This window comes from Lutjanus erythropterus, chromosome 10 (assembly GCF_056507025.1).
Source record: "Lutjanus erythropterus isolate fLutEry1 chromosome 10, fLutEry1.hap2, whole genome shotgun sequence".
NCBI classification, from domain to species: Eukaryota; Metazoa; Chordata; class Actinopteri; order Lutjaniformes; family Lutjanidae; genus Lutjanus; species Lutjanus erythropterus.
Genome location: NC_139326.1, coordinates 39,231,742 through 39,259,382, shown reverse-complemented (window position 1 = coordinate 39,259,382; position 27,641 = coordinate 39,231,742). Strand labels below are relative to the sequence as shown.

Genomic DNA, 27,641 nt, shown 5'->3' with positions numbered 1-27,641 from the left:
GTTTCTGTCAATTCTAAAGCATCTCTTTCTCCAAACAAAGAAATTACTGATATATTGCCCCCTGTAAACAAGGTCCCTATAAACCTGCATTGAACCCTCTCCTATACCTAATTCACTTCCACCCTTTTAACCTTTAACCTTTTAACATTCCAACATGGTCACACATATACTTAATCTTAACCTCTTCTAAGATAAACATCTATACATGCGCAAGTAATGGAACAACAGATACTTCAATAGCATTTTCAATCTGATTTTTGTCTTTCAAGAATAATGCTGTATCATCCGCTAGTTGGGTCAGTCTGATTTCCTTGCCAAAAACAGACAAACCTTCAATTACCGGGTTATTTAAAATATGTAGTGAAAGTAGTTCAACCACAATCAAAAATAAAAAAGACGAAATTGGACAACCCTGACGGACGGATCTCATGACAGGGAATCTTTTGGTAGTGTCTGGATATAGTGTGACACAACTGTCAATATCTTTATAAAACATTTCCATAGTTGACACAAAGTTTGGACCAAAACCAAAAGTTTGGAGTGCTTTAAATAAAAAATAATGGTCTACCATATCAAAAGCTTTATAAAAATCAAGAAAAACAATAAGGGAGTCATTATCATTATCAGAGTAGTCTAATAAATCAAGAACAAGTGTTATGTTTGAACTGATGTTACGGTCGGCCATAAATCCAGTTTGTGTTTCACCTATGATCTCCTCAAGATCTTTTTTTAGCCTTTTAGCATAGACCAATGAGATAATCTTATATTCTATATTTAAGAGTGTAATAGGTCTCCAGTTTTCTATCAGTAGGTGATCTTTGTCAGATTTAGGAATTAGGGTTATAACACCCTGTTTCATGCTTTCTTTTCTATCAAGGCATTCCTTAAATAATTCTAATAAAGGATTTACAATGATATCCCAAAAATGTAAATAAAATTCTACCGAGAGTCCATCGCTGCCTGAGGATTTGCATTTTTTCTTTGATTGGAGTACACCTGGTTATCTTTCTCATCTTGGAAAAGTCCGTGACGTCAGGCGGAGGGGCGGGGACTGAGAGCGGTAAACGTTCGTGTTGTTGGCGGTGCGCACAGGTGAGCTCCGCACAGTCTCGCTGCCGATCGGGGAGACGGACATGGGGAAGCTTCAGGAGTTTGAGATCGCGTTCGACAAAAACAAAGTGGTGTACAGTCCGGGAGAGTCCATCTCTGGATCCGTCACCATCAAACTGGGCCAGTCGCTGCAGTGCAAAGGTAAGAGGCCGAGAACAACCGCGATCAGTCCGGCAACATCCGCGCACCTGGTGGGAAAACGTCTCTGTCGCTAAACAAGGAAGTGAGAGACTTAGTCCAGATTACATGAGCTGTAATTTAGGCCTCTCACACTATGATTTCACTGTGGAAATACAGTCTGTGAACATCACTTTCATATGATACAATAGTCTGTATCTGTGGCAGTAAATGGTTTAACTTTTCATGGCATTTCCGTCATCATCACTGCAGGACAGAGTCATATTCCTACAGACTGATTCTGGATTTCAGAGAGAGTTTTTTATGAGAGCTGACAGGAAAGCTGGGTGTTGTTCTCTGTTCTGTTACCACAATCATGAAGACAGGACTGTAACAAAGAGGCCCACCTCCTTCACACACACACACACACACACAGAAATAAACATCTAACTTTGCTTTAAATATTACATTGACTCAGATAACATTAATGTCACACATTCTGTACATTTAATTTTTCACCATGAATGTCTCTGTCTTTTGAAATCCACACATTCAGGAGTTAAAAACCTGTTTTCAGCTTTGTGACGCATTTGTCAGATAAACTAGGGTATTTTAAATTTGTTTAATGAGTCTAAAAAGTCTGAGAAATTCTCAACACTTACAGTAATTCTTAGGTTTATCTGAAGAAACTCTAAATATGGAGATTGACTGGAGATTTGCAGTGACTCTGCACAATGTCATTAACTTATTTATTTATTGTTCTAAACTAATTAAATCTTGAATATACTGAGTTTAGATAGAGGACTCAGACTAGAAAATATCCACAAACACAGAGTGTAATGAGCCCTGGAGCCACATACTGTTTGTTTCTGTGACATGTAACATGTTTATGTAGTCTGTTCATGTGCAGCCGAAGGTCTTCAGGCTGATGGGTTTATACAGTGTGTTGATGCCTTTTGTTGGTTAAGAGGCCAGAAAGACGTTGAAGGTTTAGTTTCAAACATGCTGCAGATCTTTGGATCAGATAGCAGGTGTGTAACAGGTGTTGACTACAGTTATTGTTGGGACAAAAGAACTGGGAGCCCATTTCTGCCACTGAAAGAAAAATATCACCATGGTAAGTCATAATTATGAGATAAAACACACAAAATTATGCCTTTTTATCTCACTATTGACCTTTTATCTCATAAATTTGACTGTTTACCTCATAATTAAGCTATCATCAAAATAGTTGCAGTAATTATCGATTTATTGATTAATCGTCACAGCTCTAGATTGTAGCAGTTCTTGTACAAGTAGTCGATACATTGAATCGTAATTCAACAGAAAATGAATCAACAGGACTTTGACATTAATTATTTAACCAGTTTATCAAACTGTAATAGTTTGTATTCTATAAACAATAAATTTTACTACCACACTACAATACTGATCAATGTTGAACATTAAAGCTATAATCTGTAACTTTTCCACATAAAATATCTTAAAATGTGAGACTTGTGTTATATATTTTGGTGAGGTGTGTAGTTAAATGTTTCCTGCAATGTTCAAATGCAAAGAAATCTGTAATTTAGTTGAGATGACAGTGTGTTTCCTGCTCGCTGCCAGTTGCTATAACTTCTAGGAAAACACAGGATTTTTCCGACATGTCAGAGAGTGAAGGAGAAAGTCAGCAAGCGCGACGAAACATGAATATAACTTTAATACTACCTCGTCTGTGAACATCATCTCTGTCTGAGTTATCATGTCAGATAGACTTCTGTCTGCAATGGTGGTTGTTTAACAGTGAAAACTCCCATGATCCCACGCAAATTCACAACATCATACATCAAACTGCATCTGAGAGAGACCGAGTGGCAGAACTTGCATATTGTACATTTAAATACAGTAAACTAGTCCAACCTTTTTTTCAGAGCCCCTCCTACTTGTGTCTAAGGAAATCTTTATCATTGAGGACAAAGAAATGTATCTTATAAAATCATTTTGTATACAGACTTTTGTATGGATTGTGATTTTTGTTAATGTACAAATCTTATTTTGACATCCTCAGAGCAGACAAAGTCTTGGGAACCTCCTTTGACTCCTGGCGCCCTGTTAAAGGCCCCAGGTTGGGAACCAATGCACTAATTCAGTGTTTCACAAACTTGTTTCTAGGGACCCACTTTTTTTAAAAATGACAAACCATTATGACTCAGTTCACAGTAGAACTTATTAATAAATCTTGGGAACTGTGCAGTTTTACTGCCATTACTGCAATGTTATTATTGAAAATGTGCATAAATGAGATATAAATCCATTTAGGCTGCGTTTACAGGCCATTCTTTTGTTTTTATTTCCTCTCACCAGGAAAACAATATTATATATTATATCTCTATTTTAAATGCTTTATAAATGGTGTGATGCAGATGCAGAAATCTTAAATTTGCAGAATTTCTCACATAGTCTTTTATATTTATATATTAACCAAATGAAATCTCTTGTGACCAACCTGTGGGTTCTGACCCAGTCTGTGCAAAATATACAAAAATTATACAAAATTCAGGTTTCAGAAATGGTATCAGAACATGTCTAATTTGAAATTATAGAAAAAGTTCTTAAAATTGCACAACTTAAAATGAGATGTTATGAAATAATTTGTGATATTTAAATTCTAGTTTCACCTGTGCTTAAATTTTATAGTCGGATGTTCAGTTGTTTATAAGATACAAATCCTCTTTTCTTCCCTACTTGTTAAATGTGAGGGTTCTAAATCATTGTAAACAGAATATTTTGAGGGTTTGAACTGTTTGCTGGACAAAACAAGTAAATTAAAAGCAGGGCAGTGGGTTCTGGGTGCGTGTGATGGTCATTTTGGCCATTTTCTGATCTTGTATGTGCAAAACAATCAGTTAATTTAAAAAGTTATGGAAAGATTCTTCAGTAGTAATAAGTAATTGTTAGTTGAAACTTAGCTGTGGGAAAACAGGACATAGTTTAATAGCTTTGTCAGATAGCTTATAAAGTGAAACTAAAGGTCAAACTGGAATAAGGCATTTGGAACAGGAAAAGTGAGTGACTGGCACTTCATCTTATTAAATGTTCTTTTGAAATTCAACATCTCAATGGTTTACTGTGACAAAGTATCACATTAGAATGCAAACCAGTGTCTGTGTGTCTGTCTGGTGACTTGTTGGAGCAGCTTTTGTGTGCTGTGAGTTTCTGTTTGAATTCTTGTGGGGCCTCCGGTCTGTTTACATTCCTCTTCAGGTAGAACCTGTCAGACTGTCAGCTTCACAGAGCCGCCTCTCAGCGTGCTACAGTCTGAATCACTGATGGGTGATGAAGTGGGCTGGGCCCCGAGATAAGAGACACATTACTGGGCAAATATTGACAGTGCATTAGAAATCAAATGTGTTTCAGTCACCGCGGTTTACTCTGGATATGATATGATCGGATGAGGTTACTAAAGAACTGTTTCAAAAGAGGCGTTTATTCAGGTTTATATTAATTTCCCTGTTATATAGAACGTAAAAAACAAGACAATGAATCTTTGCTTTTGCGGTGTATAATTTTTAGACCAAAAGTAGTTCTGTTTTATTAAACATGATCAAATGTAAGTGGACACTGTTGTTGGTCTGACTCAGTTTTTCCTGTCAGGGTTCATGATTTCCAGTGAAGGGAAATCTTCATACTGGAACATAAACCCCAACTCATACTGGATTCTGAAGGGTGATGCTGATAAAAATATTAGGAAGTAAAAAAAATTAGACAGTGAAAAAATTAAAAGACATTTTGTGCAATTATACATCAAAAACATGTGACAAAGACGTGTAATGGAGGTGGAATATTTTACAGTTAATAATGTCCAATGTTATTGTCCAAACTGACATTAGTACACTGAAACCATAATCTTTAACACTAAACTCTAAATTTAAAGGAACAGTTCACCCCAAACTCTACAATACATATTTTTCACCTGCTCTCTAGTGCTGTTTTGGTGTGAGCTGTAGAGTTGGAGATATTAGCTGTAGAGATGTCTGTCTTCTCTCCAGTGTAATGGGACCAAATGGCACCAAAAATATACATTTGAAAGCTTCAAAAGTAGTGTTTATTTTCAGGAATCATGACCCAGTTACTCAAGGTAATCCACAGACCTTTTTGTGCACAATTTCATGTAGGAATTACTTTCTTTTTAGTAGAAAAGACACAAAGCAGCTCCATACACACATGGTTTTTAGTCTGGTGTGAAAGAACGTGACTGGCCTCAGCTCCAGCCAGCATCAGTGTTGGACCTCACTGATGCTGTTGTGTGTCTGAATGGGAGCAAATTCCTGCAGTCAGCTTCAACATCTGCTGAAAGTCTGAAAGGCTGGTGGATGCTGTTGTAAAAGCATTCCCATGGTTTGAGGTGTATTTTAATAATCAGTTAATCTGTTTGTAATTTTTTTTTTTTTAAGGAAAACGCTCAAAATTCTCTGATTCCAGCTTCTTATATGTGAATATTTTCTGGTTTCTTTACTCCTTTATGACAGTAGACTCAATGTCTTTTGGTTGTGAAAAAAACAAGACATCATACTGGGCTGTGGGAAACACTGGTCAATATTTTCCACCATTTTCTGATATTTTATAGACAAAACAACCAGTTGATTAACCGAAAAAATAATTAACAGTTTAATTGTTAATGAAAAAGTCATTCAAGAAGTCGGTCAAAAGGAAAAGAAAGAAAACTGTTTTAAATCAGGTTTATATTGATTTGCAAGTAAACGAAATCTGCCTTTACTTAAGAATAGAAAAGTATTACATGCATTTTTAAAAAACTGGCTGCTGAGTCATGCATTGAGTCATGATCACAATACAGTGTTTGTAGCCGCAATCAGAAATATATCTGTCATTGTCAAGTTCCCAGATTTATGTAAGTTTTTCTTTAACCCCTCTGACCTGCAGTAATGGTGCGTTCATGTGTTTTCATTATCGGAAAAATGATTTCCTGACTGGGAAAATTCACACGATTGGCCTCCCAAGTCAGAACAATAACTTAGAAAGTCTGAGAAAATTTTCATACACAAGTTGCTGAGTCATGGTCTGTTCACATCATATACGCAAAAACATGGTGGAGGTGAGTAAATGTTTGCTTGATTACTTTTTATCAATTCACAAATTGCGTATCAATTATTTGGTCACATGTTAGGTTGTAACCATTAGTTGCTGTCCAGTAGATGAATTCCAAACGTTATTTATTAATCTTAACCCTCATAACAAGTCTCTTCCCACCTCAGAGACTGGGACCCTCAGAGGAGCACATGAATGCTCTATGATGGGGTTGGACCAGATGTTGAAGCTCAGTGACGATTCAGAGTTTCACACTGCATTGTTCTCAGGGACTCTGAGTTTATTTCTCTTTTGTACACAGTATTATACATCAGACTTTCTGTACACATCATTTTTTTTCCAATGCAGTTCCACTTTGTTTGCACCGATCATTGACCCAGTTTTGTGTTCATCCAGCAGCTGGAAACGTTCCAGCAGTGGATCACCTGATATGTAATGTTAGAACAAAAAATAATACTCTCCCTGCCTGCTGGGTTAGGCTTTAATTGTGTCTATGTCACATGGTTGATTTGAACATGGAAAGTCAATGTCACCTGGATAACTCTGCAGAGTACAGAGGTTTCATGTTCTCTTTTTCTCTGGACATCAGTGTAACACATGAAAATGAGCCTTTCTGGCAAACGGACATATTTTCAGATGTTTTATTAACAGTCTAAATTAAATTTCCTGGTTCTACCCAGAGAGGAAATGACATTAATGACTCTGCCTACTGACATAATTTGTTTAGGAGAACTGTGTCATGATGCTGATGCTTAAATTTGTGGCTAAAACCTCTAATGCGCCGTCTGTGTTCTTATCTGCAGCTATAAAAGTCAACTGCAATGGCTTCTGTGGCATCACCACTAAAGTCAACGACATGGCATGGACGATGGAGGAGCAGTACTTCAACAGCACCATCTCTGTGGCAGACAAAGGTACGCTGCTCAACAGTTGAAATGCTAACGACAAAACTGATCCAAAAAGTTTGATCTGTCATGAAATCAGTGTCTATGGGAACCCATTTCCACCAGTGTGATGAAAAAACAGATCCTGTAAGTCATTACAATGAGAAACTGTCTCTAAATAACAAGAAAGCTAGACTCATTATTACTAAACTTATTATGTTACATTATTTTGAGTCATTTTTGAGAAAGTTGTGTATTATTTTGAGATACTAAGTCATTACTTTGAGAAAGTATTAATGAATATTTGAATGGATGAATGGATGAAAATTCTCTGTTGAACGTGTAAAAAAAAGGTAAAAACAAACAAACAATAGAAACAAACAAGAATATCAAGTGCAATAGACAAAGAGAGAAATATTCAAACAACACTAACTAAACACTACATGTTTGAAAGGGAGCAGGAAGAAGTGTGCACTTGTTTATTCCTACCCCGTTTTCAACTATTAATCATAACTCATACACTCATTTCATTATACAGCCAAATACAATCTATAAATATACAAACAATTTAATATGCAAACCAATACTAGATATATACTGTGGTGGAAACAGTACTGAAAGTCTGTACTCAAGTACAAGTACTGTTACATTACTAAAATATTACTCACTTACAAGAAATAGTACTGGTGTTAGAAATATACTTCAGTAGTGCAAAGTATTCATAACAAAAAACTGATTTTCTGAACTGATAGTTGAAAATGCTAACAATCAATCAATCATTACTAATTTATAAGATACAAAACTTCTTTTCCTCATTTTCTTTTTTTTTTTTTTTTTCGTTTTAAGTCTAAGTTTAGCCACACCAGACAAAACAATGTCAAATGGGGGTGGCAAGGTAGCTCAGCTGATGGAGCGTGCACCCCATGTACCAAAGCTGTTAGTCCTCTGCAGCGGTCGTGGGTTTGACTCCCACCTACTGTGCGTCATCCCCTCACTTGATATACCCATTTCCTGGGTTGAAATAAATTCTTAATTCACTGTATTATATGTTTAAAGAGTCTGACTCTGCAGGCTGTTATCCTCTCACTCCTCACCCAGCACAGAGCACTCATGGTCCAGCTGAGTGGAGCATCAGCTGTCACTCTGCAGACCATTTTAATAGAAAAATAAAAAAACAAATAGAAGTAGATTCAGCCCATCACTGATATCTGATATATTTGTCCAATCGCCTGACTCTAATACAAAGTCAATAAATACTTAATTACTTAAACTTATGTGACATGATATGATATCATTCTTTTGAGAACGTTTCACATTATAAAGACCAACAGGATCAGCACATGGGAATAGAAAATGGACTTCCAGAAGTCAATAGAGTGAGGTGTCCAATCACAGATCTGACAGCTCAAATGGCTTTAAATACTTGTTTGAAAGTTAGTTTACCACAGGATGTGTCACAATACACAATGTAAAATAACTAGACAGTTTGTAACAATGAAGCAATTTTTTCTTCTGTCTTTTTCTATAAAGTAAAACTAGTGTGGTTAAAAACACCTGAAGTGTACTGGCTGTAGTAGCGAAGGCTCCCATTTTCCACTGTGGACATTGAATGCAGCCTTGAGGCATATCCGCCTGGTGGGAAACAGCAAGGCGATTGTTAGTGTTTCCACTGACAGATGTTATCTGTGCTCTCTGTGTCCCGTACAGGAACCCTGAAACAGGGAGAACACACTTTTCCCTTCAAGTTCCTCATACCAGGTAGGAGCGTGGAGTGATGGGATGAACACTTGTCACTGACATTCTTTCCTCTGTGTGTGTGTGTGTGTGTGTGTGTGTGTGTGTGTGTGTGTGTGTGTGTGTGTGTGTGTGTGTGTGTGTGTGTGTGTGTGTATGTATTTTCTCCTTGCATTTCACAGCCTGAAAGACGTGCCCTGGCATGTTGATGTTTACCCTAATTCTGTTGTGGTTCAGTGAGGATAGGACTCTGTATCCCATCATTCACTGGGGCTTATGGGTGTTGTGTGTGAAACATTGCACTGGTGTCCAGTTTGTTTGAACCTGCCTGACTTACTATACGAAGGAAGTGATAAGAATTTGAACATGTTAGATTTAAATAACTGCACTTTAAAGCTGCACTAGTCAATGTTTTTATTTCAATAATGAATCTGATGACCATGTGAGATTTCATCTTGCCAGGCTTCAAGTTACTCATTTGTGTCCACACCAAAAGTAGTGCAGCCAGTCAGCATCCTAGGAGGGACTACTGGTAGCGACGGGCGTGGTTTTAGGTGTAATGACAGCGAGAAGCGTCCATGGAACAACTCGTCTCGAACAAACAATGGCGGCTCCTGAAGGTGTTAGCGTAGATGCTGTGATAGCATCAGTTATATCAGAACTGGAGAGTATTTCTTCATTGAAAGAAGAGCAAAGAACCACACTGAAGGCTTTCCTCTATATTTTCCAGACAGGACGACTTCCCAGATGGTTCAGTGTAACATATCTCCAAAACTCTACAAAAAAAAATAAAAAATCTAGGTGGATAAAAAGCACTACAGGCCAGAGGAAATATATATATTTTTGATTTAGAGGTCACCTGTCCCTTTTAAACTTAAATATAGGGCTCAACATTTTTGCTTATATTACTCACTCAACTGATTAATCAATTTACAGATGATTTAATCTGAAACTCTGAACAGAACCAGCTCTGGAGCTGGTTAGGTTTGCACCATGAGCCACCATGGTGACCTGGACAGATTATAATGAGTCACCTTTGTGACTCTGAAAACTGTGACTTAAGCTCAACATACCTCACTGACACATTCATCTGTGGTACACTTATCAGGAAACAAAGTGACATTAAAAAGAAGTCACATGAGGTTAAAGGGTTAGTTCACCCAAAAATGAAAATTCATTCATTATCTCCTCACCCTCATGCTGATTGAAGGTCGGGTTGAGTTTTTGTAAGTCCACAAAACACTGCTGGAGTTTCACAGGAAAACAGTGTTGCAGAATCTCCTAAACAATGGAAGTGAATGATGACCAGTTTTCAAATGGAAAAAGGCAGCTGAGAAAAAAACATAAAATGCTTCCAAGTCTCCTAAAGTCCCAACATGCTGTTTGCACACTGTCACACCGCACTCACTCAGTTCAGACACTGTGCATGTGCACATGAATGTGACTCCAAGCTAAGTATCTATGGTAAAGATTTAGGCTAAAAACATGGTGTAAATAACATTTTAGCATATCAAAATGTCTCTAAAAGCAGTCTTCCTTCTCCCAGTGTATCTAGTTTGATCATGTAGAGTCTATCCTAAGGTTCTAACTCTTCTTTTTTTGTTGTTGAGTAGATTGTCTTTTTTCCTGTGTGTTGTTGTGTCATGTGTTGTGCCTTGTGCTTTGTATTGTTTGGTTTGTGTCGGTTCTTGGAAGTTTTGGCGCAGGAGAAACAGGAGCTGTCACATGATCAAACACAGGTTTCAACTTATTTGGAGGAGTAAACAAATGCAAATGATTACTCACGTTTGGTTATTGCACAAACTGTGTATTGTAAACATCCATCAGATTACAGACTCACTCTCTAGCTCAACTCTCAGTTTGACCTCCAAACAAAGTTGTTTAGATAATCTGGAGAAACTGTCTGATCCTCTCACTGTTTGTCTTTTCTTAAGCAATCTGACTTGTTGCAGTGATGTCAGAGTGTTCCCAGATCTCTGAGACTATTCTGGAGAATACAGTGTTATTACAACTGAGAAAGACTAAGACATGATAACTAAGAAATAACTAAGAAATGAAAGTTGCACAAATGTTTTTACATGGAAGAATCCTTATAATACACCTTATCAGTTCTTCTAGTTGTTGCCACTGTGTGAGGTGTTCTCTCCTGTGGAAGTGCTGGATGGCAGCACTTAGTGGCAGTGTTACAGACTGGATCTTTAATATTTTTATAAGATCTGGAATGAGAACATTTATTGAAAACATCCTGAAATAAACTATTTGAATAAAAGAACAGAGGAGCTGGTCTCTCATGCAACTGATTGTCCTCAGGATGCCCATTCCATTCTGACCAACATGTCACATGACGTCAGCACTTATCAGTTTGTTCCACTTACTCATTACAGTGTGATGTGTGAGAGCACTCCCTGATGACATCAGCACGTTTTTGATGGACTCTTAAACAACAATGGAGGAATGTTTGTGACAAAACTATATTGTCATGTCAGACTTAACTGATTGATTGTGCTAAATACTATTACACCTTTGTAAAGTTATTATTGAACATTGTAAACCATTATTGCATATTACCTCACTGCATGAAAATACTTTTAAACAATATTTCACAAGAGGGTGTACTTTAATGTGATTATTACATTATTAGTAACACAGTCAGGTCCATAAGCATCACTGAAGGGCTAATCCTGATGTTGATAATCAAACCCTTTTCATATTGTGGGGCGATTCGCTCTCAGATTAAAATGCCTTTTACTAGTGTTATTTCTGTTGCCCTGGAAACACACAGGGTCTGATTAATAACCGGAAACAATTAGTTATGCCGTTAGAATTGCCATCTAATGAAGCCTAGTTTACTATTCCAGCACAACTAGAGAGGGTGGGATTTCCCAAAACTGAATAAATACCATGCATACAGACACAAAGCTGCTTTGTTAGCTCGCTCTGGTTGTAACTAAGATATCTGCTGAAAAGTGTTATTTTTCCATGGACAGATTTAGCTAGTATGTCACATTGTAGCAGCATATCACAGACTCACTGACACAGCTGATGGAGGATGCTGAGCAGAGTTTCTGTGTGATCCATTTTCCAGTAATTCCACAGCGTGGTTAAGTCCAACAGTCAAAATATGCTGACACAAAAATAGATTTTTCTTCCATATTCCATATTTGTTGGCATTTCTCCTCTCAGAAACAGTAGTTTCACTGCAGTCACTAAACTGTTTACTCTTCAGCAAAAGGGCTAGTCTACAGCAATCTACCATAAATTATATTCATTAAAGCATGGTGATTTAATTATTCTAGAAATGTTACTTAAACAGCCAAACAGGAGGTTATATTCTGTATAGTCCAGGGGTCTGCAAACTTGATGATCAAAAGAGACATTTTTAGCCAAACAAGGAAAAACAAAAATCTGTTTGAAGCTGCAACAATCAAAATCTCTCTTTTTCCTGGAAACTTTTTTTTTTTTCTTTTCAATTTGGCATCCATAGCTAACTTATGGAGATTCAAGAAGACAAGCCACTGTCAAAACAAAGGCACATTTCAAAGCATCTCTTATGCTTTGAAATAAAAAAAAAAAACTGAACTCGATTTCTCATTATTTTGGTACCTGAAAATTAAATGGTTTTAATTGAAAATATTAGAATTTAAACCATCATTGAATATCACTTGAATGTTTTCAAATGCACTTTTTGGGGTTTCTAAAACTCAAAGATTTAAATTTATATAAAGAAGAAAAGCAACAAAAGATCAATACTTGGTAAAACTAAAAAGTTTGAATTGGGTTCAAAACTCAGATATCTATTGCAGCCAGTTGCCTTGAAATGTTTAGTCGTCTCAACTTTTTCATAGAGCTACAACAATGATGAATGAAAATTCATGTTAAAATGTTTTTTTAAAAAAAGTACCTATTATTAATTTGCATTTAATTTTTTTGCCAGTCACAGGGAGCCACTGGAAAGGGGCTAAAGAAACACACGTGGCTCCGTAGCTGCAGGTTGCGTGCTGTCCTGCTGTTTTTAGCACAATCTAATTGTCTGTCTTTGATTCGTTGCTGTGTTTTTTGTGTGTGCTACAAAAATTCTGGTAGATTCTGCTGCAGAAAGAAAGTAGTTCCTACATGAAACTGCTCACAACAAGATCTATGGACTATATTGAGCAACCAGCTTATGATTTCTGGAAAGAGACACTGCTGTTAAGATTTTCAGATGTATTTTTTGGTGCTTTGAGAACCACAGTAGTAGTTCCATCTAGGTCCATTGTACTGGAGAGAAGGCAGGAATATCTCTGGTCATTACCTCCAAAACTCTGCGACTCACACCAAAATGCTATAGACCTCTAGATGGCACTACAGGCCAGAGGAATAATGTATATTTTTTTGGGGTGAACTGAAAATCGATCGAAATGAGCTTTCAATTTCCAGAATCAAATCGTTTTTGTTTGTTTTTTTCTTTTCTACTTGCGGCATTTAATATGTGTTCAAAGAAAAAAACAGCACTTCATAGACAACACAGCATAGCTTACCAGGCTGTTAAATCCAGTGGTGGACAGTAGTGAAGTACATATACTTGAGTACTGTACTTAAGTACATTTTTTGAGTATCTGTACTTTACTTGAGTATTTGTTTTTTTGGAAACTTATTACTTTCACTCCACTACATTTCAAAGACAAATATTGTACTTTTGACTCCATTACATTTCTAGGAAGGTTGTTGTTACTTTTTGACTAAGCACATCATTGAAGTCAGCTGTTGGTGTTTTTTCTTTTCTTAAATGCAGTTGGTCACATGCTGTGTTCCTCACAGAGAGAAACCAATCACAGTAGCTCCTCTCAACTGGGATTGATATAAAAGTGGAAATACATCATCCAGGCTCTCTCTTTAACAAGAACAAGCAAACTCTCCCTCTTTCATTCAAACAAAAAGCAGTAATGGTGACGGCAGGACAAAGACAAAATGAAATCTCAAGATGTTATTATAATTATTCATTATTCCAGGTAGTTTTTAAAGTTGGATTGTTTTATCGTGGTGAAAAATACCACATAATTCATGTATATATACTGCCTCTGAAGACAGAAAGAAATCTCAGTTATTTAAGTTTTTGATTGTATTTCTATGTTGAAGTTTTTATAGGTGTTTCTACAGACTTTGTGTAGCAGAGTGGTTCTACAAGCATCAGTGCATCATTAGATGGTTTCAGAGAGTTACAAGCTTCTGTAAATGCATCATGAAAACAATACAGCATGTATTGATATTAGAAAATGTACTTTGTAATTTGTACTTTTGAATACTTAAGTATTTTTAAAAACATGTACTTTTGAATACTGAAGTATTTTTAAAAACATGTACTTTTGAATACTTAAGTACTTTTAAAAGCAAGAACTCTAATACTTTAACTTGAGTAAAATTTTGACTGAGCAACTTTCACTTGTAGTTGAGTAATATTTGACCAGGAGTATCTATACTTTGACTCAAGTACTGGGGTTGAGTACTTTGTCCACCACTGGTTAAATCACACTTGATGTCATATAGACTCTTCTCAAAGAAGAATTAGAAAATATAAATGACAGTTGTCAGGCCATAAAACCAATGATCTGTTGATCTCAATAGATTTAGTATACTCTGTGTTTAAACAGGAAAATTCACAGAATGACACAACGCCACAGCCCATTGGCCACAGCTGAGGTTTAATGACAAGCACCAGCTATTTGATTAAATTCACCTGTGCTGTGATCAGACACTATGAATTTCCTCAAAAATTCACCATTTTCCTGACTTCACCTCGGAAACTGTTCCCTATCCATCCTGAGGCCCGCTGTGTGAGAACTGGGCTGCCCTGGTCTGTAAATCAGACACACCTAAACTTTGCTTGGTGTCAGTTCAACTCATTTGCATGTAACAGGATGAGACTCTAGACGCAGATTGTGATCTTTTCCTGTTATTTTCCCAACACTGTTGGCAGAGGTAACAAATATGAAACACTGTAAAAATTCAAATTTCAAAGCAACTTTTTGAATTTTAAGCCCAACTCAAACTCTTAATTCAATTTAAATCAAAACTTAACTTTTCTTCTTTAGATAAACTTGGATATCTGATTTTTTAAAAAACCCCAAAAGCAAAATAATAACAAACAAGTTTCACAGCTCACTGTGTCCATTTTTTGAAATACATTCCAGTGTCTTATAAAAAGAAGAGAATCAAATTAAAGGTTGATGAAACTTTTTTTTAGTTTATTTCAAAACTGATATGTATTATTTCAAAATAATGAGAAAGTTACATCAGATCATGAGAAAAAATGGTTTCTCATAGTGAAATAAGATTAATAACAAAATAATCTCCTTTAAAGACATTGTAATAACCATGGCTGCTTGATGTTTCTATACACTTTAAGATTTGTTAGACTGTTGTTGCCATGGTTAATTATTATGGGCTCTCATGCATGAAAGAACTCAGCCAACCTTTGTGTTTAGGCCTCTTGCTGGATTATTCCAGGTAAAGCTTTCTCCTCATGTGACAACAAACCTCACAGAAACTCAAAAAGCAACCAAACCGGTATTTTTACTGTTGATCTAAATCTGCCATTTGAAACGCGTTTGTGCTTTCACCACTGGAGTGCCTGCAGCTGTATCAGGACACTCTCTGGAGTCTGGTTTTCATGTTTACATGAAAAGTCAGGAAAAATAACTGCTCATAAAGGCTTATATATATGTTTATATATATGTGATATAAAATGGTAAAACTGGGTCGAACTTGTTACTGAGCTGTGACTCCAGTCTTAAAATGTAAACTGTGTAATAACCTTGTCATAAACACCTATTAGCCTGTAGCTGCTGTTGTGTAATAAAACTAATCCATGTGTGACTTCTCTCCTGCAGAGACGGCTCCAACATCTTTTGAAGGAAACTACGGTCGGATCATTTACAGAGTGAGGGCTTTCATCGACACACCACGGTTCTCTAAGGACTACAACACAGAGAAAGCTTTCTACCTGCTGAGGCTTCTGAACCTGAATGAAGTGCCAGACATATGGGTGAGACATGATTACATGTGTCTATATGAATACACATACGGTTTTTAATCCCCTTTCCAATGGCTCCCAGTGACTGGCAAAAAATGGAAATGAATAACTTTTTAAAAAAAACATTATCATTGTTGTAGTTCTATGAAAAAGTTGAGACAACTCAAAATTTCAAGGCAAATGACAGCAATAGATTTTTGAGTTTTGAGCCCAGCTCAAACTTAGTTAACTTAAAGTTTTAACTACTACTAATCTTTTGTTTAAATAAATGTATTTTGAGTTTTAGAAACCCTCCAAAATTGAATTTAGAAAAACATTCAAGTGAAATTCAATGATGGTTAAAATTCTAATAATTCCAATTAAAACCATTTAATTTTCAGGCACCAAAATAATGACAAATCTGGTTCACAGCTCACTGTGACCAAATTTTGAAATATATATATTTTTTTGAGTTTCTAAAACTCAAAGATTCAAGTTTATCTAAAGAAGAAAAGTAAATTATCTTAACTAAAGATTAACTAAAGAAAGGTTGCCTTTTTTATTTCTAAGCATAAGAGTTTGAGTTGTGCTCAAAACTAAAAAAATCCTGGCCTTTTTGGAGTTGTCTCAACTATTTGGAAAGTGATTCATACATTCACTTCCTGTAAAAATATGTAGGTTATACAGCAAAATTTTTAAAAGTTTTAATATTTTCTTATTTTTAGACTGATACACAAGACTAATGTTGGTCTTCAGAGTTCAAAAACACTGTTTTGATCCTCTAAACATGATAATTAGGCCTTTATTATGTAAAGTGTTTCTTATCATGTACTGATTAAACAAATGATTGGAGCCCAACCAATACGATCAGCCATTATATTGGCCCGATATTGGCCTGATGGGCCTGATATATTGGTATCGGCGTAAGTGCTAACCGATATATACCAACATTAAACTTTTTTTAAAGAACATGTAATACAGAAAATCGTGCTTGGGGAGATTTAGATTCAGATCAGTGGGGAGCATTTGAGGACAAGAAGCTCCCTGGCAGGTGTAAATACTGAGAAGCTGCCTCTTGTGTGAACCTGCCCCTAACTGACTGAATGTATTAGAATATGAAGCACTTAATGATACTCAACAGTACCAGAGATGAGAGGTAACTAAGTACAGATACTTTGTTACTGTACTTACAAAGAATTTTTTAGGTGTCTGTGCTTTACATGAGTATTTATTTTTCTGACAACTTTTCACTTCTATTCCCTACATTTGAAAACAAATATCTGTACTTTCTACTCCCTACATTTTCAAAACAGCTTGTTACTTTAGTTTTAATGCAAGATGAAAACAATATAAAAAGACATAACAAGACGAAAATGATGTAAAAAATGTAGCAAGATGAAAAGTGTCATTAAAGACATCCCAAGACATAAGATGACATAAAAGGTGTAACAATACGAAAATGATGTAGATGATGTAGCATGTAGATTAAAATTACGTAAGTGGCATAAGACGAAAACGCTGTAACAAAAAGACAACATATATACATAAATATGACAAATATGACTTGACAAGGCAAACATTATGTAAAGGACAAAACAAGCCAAAAATGACATAATAATGCATAAAAATACAGAAATGACATACAAGATGAAACAAGATGAAAAAGACATAATACAAAAATGGCATAAAAGGCTTATGATTATGTGTACTTTTGCCATCTCTGAACAGTACTGATGTTTTTTAGCTATTTGATTTCTTTTTAATTTAGTCTTTAATTTCTCTGTGTTCCTTTCTACAATTGGTTGGCATATGTATATGTTAAATATAATATCTAATATTCTATATTAAATGTATTGTTTAAGAAAACAGTCTTCTGAGTACCTTTGCATAGTCATATTGCTGAACAATCCACATAGAAAAGGTCAATTTTTATTCCAGCTTAAATGTTCACTGTATTGTCCACCATACTTGTAATCAGTAGGGCTGTACAATTAATGGCAATAAAAATCGCAATATGGCCAAGTACAATATCTAAATCACAGAACCAGAACCAACTTGTTTTTTGAAAAAGGAAAAAAAACATGTGAGAAAACAGCATTATAATGAGGTACTGTAGAGGTATATGGATGACCTGGCTGACAAATATTGTTCTCCAGATCACATCATCATGTGACTAAGAAAATTGTTGTGCAAAACTGATCATTTCCACTAATCATGTTGCATACCGCAATCGCAATTTCAGTCAAGATAATCTAATAAATGAATAAAATAATGACTTTTTTACTAAATCGTGCAGCCCTAATAATCTGTGAATTTTTACCCTCTAAAATCTTATATTGGCTGGGCTCTACAAATGAGATACAACATGTTTATTACCTGGCTTACTTGCTTCTTCTGGTCCTAATGCTAAACTATGGTATGTCTTGATTCCAGCTCTCTCCTTAACACACAGACATGAGACTGATATCTATTTATTTATCTTGCCATCTAACTTGTAATCTTTCTAGAAAGGAAAACAGGAATTAGAATGTTGAACTATTCCTTTAACAACAACAACAAATGCGTCATCAGTGTCAGTCCTGATAAATCCCTCATGTTCTAACACTGCTGCTCCTTCTCTGTACAGGGGACCTCGTCGTCTGCGGTGACTCAGCAGTTCACCTACATGCTGATGAAAACGGGCACAGTGGTGCTGAAGGCTCACACTGACATGAAGGGTTACACACCGGGTCAGATCATCCAGGTGAAGGCCAGCATCCACAACCAGTCAGGGAAGACCACGGGCAACATGGCCGCCAGCCTCATGCAGGTAAACACTTTTTATGCACATATCCAGGATATGTCCAGGCCAAAATATAATGTATCAACTTCCAAATCTTAGTTATCCCTTAAATCTATCATTTAAAGTCAATACATGGTTTCTACATTGATTTATAATGTATTGATGTTGTTGATTTGACATGTTCTGCTTTCTCTGTTGCTGATTATTGCACAGCCTCACTGTCACTTTTTCCTACTGAAGACTTAAATCTTTAAAATCAGATCACAAATATATAGTTTCATTTTCAGCCAGTGCAGCAGGTTGGCTCACTGATGTGTATAGATGAAGGTGATGTACCAGACTTTGGATACACACAAAATACACAATTCTAATTGTTGCATTGGATCTTTTAAAAGGATTTGTTGACAATGAGAGGAATCAGAATCAGAAATACTTAATTGATCCCTGGGGGGATTTTTTTTAGCATTACAATAGCTCCCATTTAAGAATAGAAATGTATATATATATAAGGATATAGATAGATATATACATATATAAATGTCTGCATTATACATTAAACTATGTATAACAATAGACAAAATAGAAATAAGAAGTGTAAGAATATGTAGAAAACAAAAATACATAGCAATCTCTATTGTGTTGCACTATTGAATTATTATTGCACAGAGTATTAAACAGAAAAATATTGAAAGGGTTGTCACCAGCCAATACTTCTGCCCAAAATGTTATTATATGAAGAATATATTGTCACTTATATTGTCACTTTCTTTTTCTCTAGCTGTTGCATGTCAAAATGTCTGAGAAAGTGTCTGAAACATTTATTAATAGATGAAGATTAAAAGATTGAGTACAAATGCAGAAACACTTTGATGACTGAGGCTGCAGACAGCAGCTCACAGTAATGAATGTTTTACATTAACTGCCTTTGTCAAGACTTTGTGTGTACTAAGTGGAGTTTGTGAATCTCCATGTCTACGTGTGCTTTCAGAGAGTGACCTACGAGACAAAGAGGCCCACCCATGATCTGAGGACAATAGCGGAGGTGGAGGGTGGTGTGGTGAAGGGCGGCAAGGAGGTGGAGTGGAAAGAGCAGATCATTGTTCCTCCTCTTCCTCAGTCCTCCCTCGCTGGCTGTGAGCTCATAAAGATTGAATATTATGTCAAAGTAAGATCTGCTTATTCTCTGCTACACTGCCAGCAGTACTGTCTTATAAAGTGGTCATGTTTTTTTTGTTTTTTTTATTTTAGTTTGACACTCTATTGGTGTAATTATCAAATTAATACAATATTTGCTTGGTGACGTGATAATGAAAGTAATATTGCAGTTCCTTCTTGAAATGTTTGTATTGCTTTTTCACTGATCACAAACGGTAAAATGAAGCAGATACCTGAAAGAACAGAGACAGAGAGGAGAAACTACATGTCAAAGCACAGAGACTCAGGTAGACGCTACAGAAGTACTGAGAGCTGAACATAAAGAGACTTTTTGAAACGTCTTCCTTTCGGCTGTTCTGCACACATGAGCTGAGTATCACAACACTCAGTCATTAGAGGGGGAGAAAAGTATGGTCATCACGGGTTTGCCGCGGTCAGCGAGACTTCACTGCGGCACACTTGGAGGTGCCCCACCCCAGAGTAGGTCCATCTTGGGAACAGCTTGGCACAGCTCGGCATCATAAAATTGGTAATGGAAATGCAAATCAGTGCGGTACAGTTTCACTCAGTTTACGGCCGGTGGAAAAGCCCCAAACATGACAACAGCACTGCTGTGTGCTAAAACCCATGATTTCTTACAGTGTAGAGCAAAGAGGAAGAACAGGCTTGTGTCCAAATTTTGCTATGCAAGCGAGATGCCGTCGGCTCCTGTTATGGCACTCCAGCAACATTTTTCAGAAACTTGACACACCTTTGAAAAACATCACCATTTTATCTGCCTTGCTCTCAAATTTGTGGCCAACTGCACAATACATAGTTGGAGTTATGCACACATCCTCTAACGCCACTCAACTAAACCCATGTTTCCAGGATAACTGAAATGTTCACTCACGCTTTAGCTCATAAACTTTACCCTCTGCCATTTTCTCATGAGTGCCTGATCAGTACTGCACATGTAACCCTCAACAGAGATGAGAAGGATGCAAGATAACTCACTCTTTGGCTACTTCCATCATTAGCTTCATAAAGTCTGTGTGTTTAATCTTTTTTACTACTTGCCCGATTGCGAAAGCAAGTTGCTAGATTTACTAGCAAGTGCTTGCCCTGATACTACATGTTTTTCTAAATTCTTAAAAAAAGAGTGTCTATTAATGACTGAGACTTAAACACAAGATTAGGTTGTACATCTTACATGATACAATATTCCCTGTAACTGATATTCTCTTTTTCTCTGATGAATCAGGTCAGTCTGAAGTCTCCAGATGTCATGTTGACGTTACCCATCCACATCGGGAACGTCTCACTGGACAAAAAACAGCAGCCCTCCAAAAAAGCGACTCCTCCTCCCTCTGCCGCGGCTGAAGATAAACCAGCCTCTGCCTCCGCTTCCACCCCTGACACCTCCACCTCCACCTCTGCCACCACCCCCACAATACCCCCTCGCCCTGCCCCAAAACCCGCTCCCCGTCCCATCCCTCGCGCCAGGGTGTCATCATATAATTCCCCCAGCGCTCCTCCGGCAGAGTACCACCAGGGGGCAGAGGGTGGGACTCCCGTTAACGATGGCTTCCCCAACAAGCGCCAGTCTCAGCTGGTGTCGCCCAATGCATTCAGCTATGCCCCCGGCCTCTTTTTCTCCCAGGACCAGCCGCACAATGGGCACAGCGCTGCACCCAGTGGGCCCACAGGGGCCACAGCACCTTACCCCCTTGAGGGCGCTAGCTCAATGCCAACACCGCTCATCCAGCCTCCAGACTATGGCACCTCTGCATATCCACAAGGTCAGTTCACACACTTTCATTTCCGTTCTGGATCTGGTCATGAACGTCTTTATCATCTTTAAAGGGACAGTTCACCCCAAAATCTAAAATACATATTTTCCCTCTTACCTGTAGTGCTATTTATCCATCTAGATAGCTTTGGTGTGAGTTGCAGAGTTTCGGAGATGTCTGCCTTCTCTCCAATAAAATGGGACTAAATGGCACCCAGCTTGTGGTGCTCAAAGCACCAAAAAATACATCTGAAAATCTCAACAGCAATGTCTCTTTCCAGAAATCATGACCCTGTTACTCAAGATAACACACAGACCAGTTTCATGTAGGAACTATTTTCTTTCCACTGAAGAACCCCGCCAGCGGAAGCATGTGTCTCCTCTTGGATGAGAGGCTCATGACGGTGTTGAATGTAAACATTAATTGTATCCTCCTCCTCTCTTGTCCACGAGTAGATGCACACTTCCTTCTGCCTGGTGATACTGTTGATACTTTTTGTATCAACAGTATCAGAGAAGAGGTAATTACTATGTATTTAAACTAGGGCTTCGGCAATTGCGTTGCAATTAAGTGCAGAAAATTTAGTATTAAAGTATGGATTCCCTGGAAAACAAGCTTCGTTAAAAAAAAAAAAAAAGAAATGACCATCTAAAGCAGGGATACTTAACTTGCTTTGTTTGGGCCACTTTTGCAAAATGACAGGGACCAGTTAATCCACAAACATTAATCATGTCATTATTTTTTTTCAGATAAAATTAATAAACATGAAATGGCCCATAACTAATTTTTTCTTTTTTAATTTTTCAAATCAACTGAATTATTAACAGAATGAACTAAATTAACATGGGGTAAGGATTGACAGATAAATCAGATATTTTACTACATTTACATTTGTAACTGTAACTGCATTTTACTTGTAAATGCTTTGGTAAGGGTTTAAACAATATTAAAATAGCTGGAACCTCTCCCATAATGCAATCACTCAAATGTTGGAATGCTTCATAAATATAAACTCTAAACTGCTCCTACCAGGGACCATGTATTCAGGATTGCATCATCAGATTACAGATAATAAGTAATAATCTTCAAATTATGAAACTTTTTTTCCATGAAAACCAATTAACTCAATTAACTCACAAAGAATTACAAAATTACATTTTATTTGCATTGAAATATTTTGAGATATTTATTTATATTTTGCAGTTTTGTAGTATAAGGTGCAATATTTCCAAGGTTTGATTTTGAAGGAATCCAAAAATACTCAGATTAGGGTAATTTCTTTTTCTTTGGTAATCCAATGGATTGTGTTACTCATTACAAAAAGCCATGTAACTTGTATTCAGTAAGTGACCACATTGCAAAGTAATCTAAACCCAGCCCTGTATTTAAGATCTTTATGTCTGTCTAAGTTAATATGTAACTTCCCAAGCAACAGTAGAAGGACGTTACTGGACATTTACTAATTGGTATAAACAAACGATTGATAATTCGATTTATTTTCACTGTGATTTAGAAAATGGTGGGTGGGTCACCCAGCACCCTGTTATGGTCCCAGTTGAGAATCACTGATCTGTGTGGGAGTGTTTTTAGACAGTGCTCAACAATGTGGTGCTCTGTAATCTCTGCAAATTGGAAATGGTTTATCACAGCAGTATGACTGCTTTGCGCTAACAGTTGAAGCTAAAGTGATTTTGGTGCAGACTTGGACTCAAGGATGAACTGATTGAGAATTTATTGGTCAAAGGTCACTGTGACCTCACCAATTTTTGGCCATCACTCAAGAATTCATACTTTAATTATGAAAAAATATGAAATTCTAGTCACTCTTCAACCATTCAGTTGGTCAATAAATTTGGGCAAAAAAACCCTTCGCATTATCTCTAGATTAACTAAACCAGCCACAGTGCACTGAGTGAACTCTACCTGTTGGCCTACGTAGGTGCTAATCAAAGTTACACAACAAATTCCTGCAGTTTGACCATTTCTTTTTCCCACGTAGATATATCATTACCTTCATGCATGTTGATTGAGTAAATTTGACACACAGCAGCAACACAAACGCACATGACATGGCAGAACAAGCTGGCCTCTGTCCATCAACAAAAACTCACGCAGCTCACACTGCTGTACAAACATCCACAAAAAGTCACATAAAAAACAGTAGAGATGGCAAAAGTACACACATTCTGTTGCCAAGAAGAAAAAAGTAGAAGTTGAAGAAGAAATTTAACTTCTTTACTCAAGTAAAAGTGAAAAAGTACAGGCTCTGAAATGTACTCAGAGTATAAAAGTAAAAAGTCGTCCTCTGAAGGACATTTCTTCTGACTGTTTATGTCCAAAGCTGAACTGAACTGAACCTTTGCCCCACAGCGAGTCTGTCTGTTTTGTCTTGTTGCGCCTTTAATGTTGTTATTGTCTCATTATGTCCTCTTACATCTTTTATCTTGTTCTTGTCTTGTTACGTCATTTTCATCCTGTTATATCTTACATGTCGTTTTCCTATTTTTATGTCTTATTATAACATATTTGTCTTGTTAAATCTTTTGCATTATTTTCATCTTTTTATAGATTGTCACGTTGTTTTTCTTTGTTTTGTCTTTTATGTCGGTTTCATCTTGTTACATCAGAATCGTCATATTTGTCTTGTTACATAATTTGTCATTTTCATATTGTTTGCGTTATTTTTGTCTGTTATGTATTGTTATGTTGTTTTCTACTTGTTACATATTTTTCATCATTTTTGTCTTGTCACATCTTGTTATCTCATATTCGTCTAGTTATGTCTCATGTCTTTTTGTCATTTTTCATCTTATCATGTCATTTTGCTATCATTATGTCTTTTGTGCATTTCATCATCTTTTTACTTTATTTTCCTTTCACATGCAAACCTAAAATAACAAGCCTGTTTTGAAAACGTAAGGAGTAGAAAGTACAGATATACGTGTTAAAATTTAGGGAGTTAAAGTAAAAAGTTGTCAGAAAACTAAATATTCAAGTAGATTTTTAATGTATCTGTACTTTACTTAAGTACAGTAACAAAGTATTAGTACTTCCCATCTCTGACAAACAGTTACTGGCATCCAACCTACTGCTCATGTTATTTGGTTGGCTTCATTTTCTCTTAACATTTGTCCAACATCAGCGCAGCCTGTGGGAATAGCCACATCCAACATGCTAACACCATATTCAACAAAATAATTTAGAAAAAATAACCGCTAAAACAACACAAAACATGGCAAAACTCAGAAAGCCCAGGGGAGATTTGTTCACCTCCACGGGCAGAAGTTGATGCTCACTTCAGGGTTAACCCCCTTCACTTTTACCAGCAGTTGGAAAGCAGCACATGGGAGCTCCACTTGGTTTTGAGAAGCTGCAGCCTTTATAAACTGACAACTGTGAGTTACACTGCACAACTACTGCTAGAACTGACCACTGCCCTGTCCTTTAAAGGAGCCACGCTACTAACACCTAGTTATTCACACTTAGGGGAGGGGTCCTGCAGTCGCTTCTGTGTGTAAGTGAGTGTGTGTGCATGATCACTGAGCCTACAGTTTGTCCGGAGCTAATCTCGAATATTTCTGGACCGATCAGCCTAAATTTTTTTTTTGTGCACATTCATGATTTGTGCTGAAGGGCCTCTGTGAGTCAGAATTCTTGGAAAATCTTTTTTTCCTCATGTTTTTTTTTACAGCTTTATGTTCTTCTAGTCAGATCCCATCCTTGAGATATCTCTAAAATGCCTTGAGGGAATTTCTACAAACTTGATTCAAGCGTCGATTGGGACTCAAGGATGAACTGAAAAATTTTGTGGTCAAAGGACCTCACTTAACACATTTTTGGCCATAATTCAAGAATTCATGCACTAATCATGACACAATTACCACACAAATATTTAATAGGATAAAATGATGAGGTGATTACATTTTATATCCAAAAGGTCAAAGGTCAACTTCACTGTGACATCATAATGTTCAGCTGTCTATCAGTCCTCTGTCCTCTTCTGTAAAAATAGTCTCTAAGTGAAGACAGCATGTTTCTACCTGGAAATGATTCACTGGAATCACACATGTAGAGTGACAACTTCCATTTTACCAAAAAATACACTTAATACCTTTAATTTAATTTCTTCAGTTACATTTCAAGATAGTGGTAAGTTCCTGCAGACATTATATCAGTCTGGACAGACGTGGATGTAAACTGTAACTGGACTGGTTGGTGGAGACAAACAACTGACTTGTTTTATTCCGACCACTGACAGCTGACTTGTCACTCTTCCGAACTGGCCACTAGGAGCCGCAAGTGATCAACAACTGCTTCAGTTTAAAAGCATGTTTCAGGTAGCATGCGGAGGTGGTGGCAGTGACACAACACACTGGATGCAAGCTGCCGTTAAACCTTAGAGAGGAAGAAGAAGAAGCATGTGGGGGTCATGTTGATGTTGGTGGAACTCTGCATGTGGCAGTTGTGGTGATATTGCAGTAGGTGCTTCACCATCTGTTGTCTGGCGGGGATCTGCACTCTCTGAGTGACCTCCTCTTGTGTTTTCTTGTGTGTGTGTACTAACCAACTGGCCTGATGTTGTCTCTTACAGAGGCTCCGCCCTCTTATGACGAGAGCTGCAACACATGAAGCGGATGAAGAAGCAGCGACCTCCCACCAGGAGGACCATCAATTCACTCTGATGTCGAACAAAATGTTGAACTAAAACTGGAATTCATGTTCAATGTTGATGCATTTCCGAAATAAGAGTCCTGCCATTTTAAAAGCTTGTAACTAACATGGACAAAATTAATACAAGAAAAACCTGATACAACCTGGAATTCTGAGATTTTTTAAGGCAGATTTTATGTAAGTTTCAAGCTTTTCTAAATGTAAGTGAATCAGCATTTTGAATAGAAATGAAAGTGAATTGACACGTAACTGTGTTGCCCAGTGAACAAATACCTTCACTAATCTAACAGGGGTTATTCTCTCCTTTAAACCAGCCACAGCCAATCAACACAGCTTTTTTTAAAATCTGATTTTTTTGTGTACTTTTAGCACTTTGAATGAAAAGGAAGACGAGGAATACGCAGAATCTTAATTTGCTGTTCTTTGGTAACAGGAGTTTTTACGTTGTGGCTTATTTAGATGACATCTGTGATGTCAAGTATGAAAGTTTGATGTATGAAAACCTTTAGTTAGTGCTTACACTAATTCTTTTATTTTTTCAAAAGCAGAATAAGAAATTGACCTATGGTTTTTTTTCTTATTAAGAACAGGTGAAATTATCTTTATTCTTCTGGCAAAGTTTTCTTCTATTTAGAGTTTAAGACTGGATTTAATGGATTGGAAATATCTTTTTTAAATTTGCCTTTGATCAGGAGTGATCGATTTTATGATGATAATGAACAATCCATATATTGATGTTGTAAGATGTACATATAGCTTTGTAAGGATATCATGTACGATCCACTTTAACCTCTTGAGTTTTATGCCTGGTTTGTTGTCATAATGACTGTAGACTTGGAGAAATGGTTTTGTCGTTTGTGTGTTTCAGTTCTTTTAATAATTGTACTGTAATGCAACCTCTCTGTCATTTGAAGTTTTCTTTGGCCTTCCTTCATGTAGTTTACATCATCTATGTTAATCATCAATTTTTGTAAATAATTTTCATAATTCTGAAGTTCAGTCCATCAATCATACAGAAAGACAATGTTCTATTTATTTATTGTTTTGAGTGTTTTCCAACAGCCGTCTGGATTCCAATAAATCAGTTAAAAAAAATGTGTTAAACAGTTTCATATTTCTGACGGTGGCAGCGGGAGTTTGTTGTTGTGTTGTTTTTGTTTTTAAAGGGACAGTTCACCCCAAAATCAATCTGTTCCCTGGCCTGTGGTTTTTAATCGTCAGCTTTTAAATTGAAAGCCAGGGTCTCTTTCTGAAAATCATGACCCGGTTGCTCAAGATAATTCACAGACCTTGTTGTGAGGAGTTTCATTTAGGAGCTACTTTGTTTATGCAGTAGAATC

General features: G+C 36.8%; 1 protein-coding gene across 3 annotated transcripts; it reads left to right on the top strand.

The window, feature by feature from the left end:
* The first annotated feature begins 1,076 nt into the window (after positions 1-1,076).
* On the top strand, positions 1,077-27,354 carry arrdc1a (arrestin domain containing 1a). Of its 3 annotated transcripts, none has more exons than XM_084729274.1 (9): positions 1,077-1,251; positions 7,119-7,229; positions 8,907-8,957; positions 15,800-15,954; positions 18,548-18,730; positions 19,692-19,868; positions 21,102-21,639; positions 24,960-25,025; positions 26,222-27,354. In XM_084729274.1, the coding sequence occupies exons 1-8, from the start codon at positions 1,134-1,136 to the stop codon at positions 25,013-25,015; spliced, it is 1,389 nt and encodes a 462-aa protein (XP_084585400.1). In that variant the 5' UTR covers positions 1,077-1,133; the 3' UTR covers positions 25,016-25,025; positions 26,222-27,354. The 3 variants fall into 3 exon arrangements, with proteins under 3 accessions (XP_084585400.1, XP_084585399.1, XP_084585401.1); XM_084729273.1 differs by having other exon boundaries at positions 24,957-25,025; XM_084729275.1 differs by lacking the exon at positions 24,960-25,025 and having other exon boundaries at positions 1,079-1,251.
* The last annotated feature ends 287 nt before the right edge of the window (positions 27,355-27,641 follow it).

What these genes read in the sequence shown, in the direction of transcription:
- arrdc1a (XM_084729273.1), top strand. Translation starts at nt 1,134, where the DNA reads ATGGGGAAGCTTCAGGAGTTTGAGATCGCGTTCGACAAAAACAAAGTG. An exon ending in CTTCAAGTTCCTCATACCAG is followed by an intron (nt 8,958 to 15,799) that starts GTAGGAGCGTGG and finishes TCTCTCCTGCAG; the next exon opens with AGACGGCTCCAACATCTTTT. An exon ending in TGGCCGCCAGCCTCATGCAG is followed by an intron (nt 18,731 to 19,691) that starts GTAAACACTTTT and finishes GTGTGCTTTCAG; the next exon opens with AGAGTGACCTACGAGACAAA.